Source organism: Lotus japonicus, chromosome 4, assembly GCF_012489685.1.
Source record: "Lotus japonicus ecotype B-129 chromosome 4, LjGifu_v1.2".
Classification (NCBI taxonomy): domain Eukaryota; kingdom Viridiplantae; phylum Streptophyta; class Magnoliopsida; order Fabales; family Fabaceae; genus Lotus; species Lotus japonicus.
The window spans coordinates 9,504,120-9,508,522 of NC_080044.1; the positions used below are offsets into that span (position 1 = coordinate 9,504,120).

General features: G+C 38.4%; 1 protein-coding gene across 1 annotated transcript; it reads right to left on the bottom strand.

Moving 5' to 3' along the window:
• Positions 1-700: 700 nt before the first annotated feature.
• Positions 701-4,201, bottom strand: LOC130711053 (ferredoxin--nitrite reductase, chloroplastic). The gene is made up of 4 exons (XM_057560492.1): positions 3,801-4,201; positions 2,830-3,184; positions 2,125-2,413; positions 701-1,750 (listed from the first exon to the last, which is right to left on the bottom strand). The coding sequence occupies exons 1-4, from the start codon at positions 4,159-4,161 to the stop codon at positions 1,007-1,009; spliced, it is 1,749 nt and encodes a 582-aa protein (XP_057416475.1). The 5' UTR covers positions 4,162-4,201; the 3' UTR covers positions 701-1,006.
• Positions 4,202-4,403: the final 202 nt, after the last annotated feature.

Consider the following 4,403-nt stretch of genomic DNA (forward strand, 5'->3'; position numbering starts at 1 on the left):
AATGCATCATGATTCATGAGTTCATGACAATCACTGACATCCAGGTGCAATCCAGAGCATCATAAAAAAAAAAGCTATGCATATCCTAAACTCCCTGCACTAGAAATACCTTAGAAGTACCCAAAGAAGTTATTTCTATGGGACCAAAATGTTTATGGAAAAAAAATTGTCAATTCGCTACTACTTAGTGCGTTAATCGTGAAGCGATGAATAAATTTCACAAATATTGTTGTGAGGATAACTTTATTAAGAAAAATATATATATATTTAAGTTCATACCTAGTTAGACCCATCAAACTCTAATTTGAATAAGTTCTTGACGACATTTAGTAGTGTGAGCCATGATAGACAAATTTTACAATTATTGTTCTTTTGTAATGACCTTAAAACTAATTTTATTTGAGTATTTTTTGTATTTAAGGTGCATCGCCCCATTTTGAAAATCGTCCTTTGAGACACATAACTTTCTCTAGGTTCAAACTTGTATTCTCTTCCAATTTTATTTCTCTTTTTTTTTGTTACAAAAATTTTATGATGAAATGATGATGCCCCAGTCAAAGGCAGAGAAAGCTACGGAGTTTAAAGAAAATATTTCTCATTAAAACTAAAAGTAAATTTTATCGTGTTAATAGGTACATAGATATTAAATTTGACCAGAATTCTTTTTTAAAAAAAGTGAAAATATTTATTTTAACAAATGTCACAAAGTAAGAACCATAGCTTACACATTTATTTATGAATAGAAAGTGGAAATTAGAAACTAAGAAAAATTTCTTACACATTTGTTTGGATCTTCTTTTCCGTCCGATCAATAAAAATGTGTCATGTAATTTCAAAACCACTCATGTAAGATTACAACTTTCATATCCGACTTTTTTTCCCCATTGGCACATGTGGTATATCTCACTTGATCACCCTTACTACTATTATAAATTTTGGACAAGAAAATGATATTTTGTCATAGATACAACAGAAGGTTTAATTTCAAAAGTTAAACCTAAATAACTTAATCATCTCCTTCTTCTCTATTCCTCTGGACAGCTCCAAAATGTTTTACTAGTATGTCTGCCACTATGGGCACCAAGTCCTTGCAAGGAACAGCCTTCTTATAAACCTCAGCTAAGTGTGAATCACTTCCTATCCTCCCTCCCAGGAAAATATCCACACCTTCACCAGGCTTACCATTCTCATCTCTGGCCATGCACCCCATGAAACCAATATCAGCAACCTGCACTTGCCCGCAGGTGTTGGGACACCCAGTCCAGTGCATTCTCACAGGCCTAGTCACTGCCACTAGTCTCTCCACTTCTTCAGTCACCTTCAATGCCCTCGCCTTTGTCTCAATTATGGCTTGCCCACAAAATTGGCTACCAGTGCATGCCACCAGTGTTTTCATTAGAAGGGAAGGTTCAGGTGAGAACTTTTCTTTCAAGAGAGGCTCATTGAGCAGGGCACTGAGTTTTGAGTTTTCCACATTTGGGATTATTATGTTTTGCTCTACAGTGAGCCTGAGTTCACCAGTGCCGTATTCATCGGCCAGACGGGCCAGCTCGTCCATCTCATCTGCTTGGATCCTACCAACTGGAATGTGAATCCCAACATAGCTTAAGCCCTCTTGTTTCTGTGGATTGGCACCAAAGTAATCTCTTCTTTCCCATTGTTTCTGAACCAGATCTTCCTGGGATGCTCTCTCCAGCTGCTGCCCTAATGGCATTCTTTTTTCCACCTCTGACCTGAATACTTCTATCCCCTGCATTAGCCAAACATTAATCAGTTGCCAAGTAGATGCATTTAATGAGAGCAGGGACGAAGCAATGATTTTATCAAGAGAGCCAAAATCAAAGAGCATATAAGGAAAAATTTAAGTAACATGGGCCAACTCATGTCAAGGCCCCTATGTGCCTCCGCTATTGTGAAAGAAGAAGTGCATGTTTGGATCAATGTTGTCAGAAATTGATTTCAGATAGAATTGATATTGGTAAAGTTGACTATGGTAAGAGTGAGTTGAAAGTGAAGTGATTTATGTTGAATACGTTCATAATTAAATCACCCCATATAATGTACATGTTAGATTTGACTTGAGAGCAAGCCAAAGTGGAAAATTTGAACAAAATGGCTACCTACCAGTTCGTCAATCAACCACATCATTCTTGTTTTCTGTCTGTTTCCTCTGGTGCCAAGATCCCTGTACATCTCGAGGATTGCTTTACAAACTGGGATTACATCTTCTGCAGAGACCCATGCATCAAGTGGAATTGCCTCTGCACATCGCTTGGGACTAAAGAAACCCCCCACCAATAAGTTGAATCCAAAACGACCATCTTTGTTAGCAGGCATGTAAGCAAGATCATTTATGTGGGGATGCTCAAAGAGATCATGAGAACCCACAACGCATACATTCCACTTCCTTGGCCTGCATAGGTCAGAAAAATTGAATATTAGCCTGTTCAAATATAAGGCCCCCACTCCAATGCTTGCTTCACTTAGACAACAAAAATTTATGTATCATAGATGAACAGTTAAGATTGTTCTATTTATCTAAACATATCCATCCATTGCTTGTAATCATGGTTTTAAATTGAAGGTCTGTCAACGCAATTGCGATTCTTCTATATATCTAAACTTAGAATGTTTGGATCAATTTCTATTTCTTCATAATCAACTCTGACACTCAGAAGCTACTAATTCATGATTTTCAAGAAATATCAAAATCACAAGACCGTAACCACAACCCCAATTTAAAATCTTGACTGTTATCGAGATTAACTATTTTTAACCATAACATTCACTTCTTTTGTATAAATAATCTATATACACACATTCACTTACAAGTTTGAGACGGTTGGGTTGCCACGTGAATTGGCAGTGATGAAATGGGACAACAAGTTCGTGTAAGGTCGGGTATCAACAATCTCATCAGGGTCAATGCCTGCAAGAGGGTTACCCACAGGGTTTCTTACATTGTCCATACCACTCTGCAGACTAGTCAAGCCAACCTCTGCAAGGCCCTTAAGAATTTCAGGAACATCAGGTAGCACTACACCACGAATTTGCCAATTCTGCCTTGTGGTCACATCAGCACACCCATCTTTCCCGTACTTCCTGATCACACTCGCCAAGTATCGTGTCTGCGCACTCGTTGTCACCCCATTTGGAAGTTTCAGCCTCATCATAAATCTACCATCTGGTTTTGACAGCAGAAATAAATCAATCCAACAACTTTAACTTCAATATAAGAGCAAAATGCAAAGTTCTAGTCTTATGTAAATGAAAGGGTATGTAATATGTTCAAATTCACAAAACAAATACACCCCAAAAGAGAGTTTGAAGTGCTCAAGTAAATTAAATGCGTGCTTGGAAACCCTTCTACAATTGATTCTGAAGTCATAATCAATCATGTGAAGAAGCTAGCTTCGAGGTATCAAAATTGATTCTGAAGTCATAAATAATCAATCTTGTCAAGAAGAGAGCTTCTAGATTTCAAAATTGGGCTTCTAAAATTTATTCTGAAGACATAATCAATCATGTCAAGAAGCTAGCTTCTAGATTTCAAATATGGGCATCTAAAATTGATTCTGAAGTCATAATCAATCATGTCAAGAAGCAAGCTCCTAGCTTATTAAAGTGGAATTGATTCAAAGTTCAAACATGCTATAACTATCATTATCAACTACTTAATTGATGCCTATGGTTTGAGATTCATACAAGTAAAAGGGTACAAATCAACTGCTAAATCAAAACAGTGAGAAAACTATGAATGAAAATAAAAAGGAATCTTGAAGAAATAAAGTCAAACTTACACTGATGCTTTCTCCTATGAAAAAGACCAAGCCATTTGAGCCTAACATCAACATCATCCTTAGTAAGCTTAGAGCTATCAAGCTCTTCAATAGAAACCTTAGCCAACTCATCAATCCCACCTTCCATAAAAAGGGCCATAGGCTCTTTCTCCAGCTTCACCTTTTCCTGCGGATTAATGCCACCCCTGTGCTCTTCCTTCAAAACCCAGTACCCATTTCTCTCCTCCACTCTGGGCTCCAACCTCGACACCGCCGCATCGGTTGGAGCCACAGCCGGCGTGGCGGCGGAGAGACATGACTTGGGGCGAGAGGTGGAGGGAAATGGAGGAGCGAGGAAGCGAATGGAGAAGGAAGAAGACATGGTGAGGTGAGGGAGTGTGGTGAGAGAGAAGAAGAAGAACGGTGGACATGGTTTTTGTAGGATGAGAGGAGTGGAACCTTCCGTGAAGGCAAGAGGTTCTTTGTTGCTACAATGGACCTTTGGTTGTGACAAAGGGTCGTGTTTGTGTTTGATTCAACTGGAACTAGATGTCAAAGCACATGGTTAGTCAAAATGGAGGTAAATTGGTGGCGGTGTTTCTTTGTCGGAGAAAATTTAGTTAT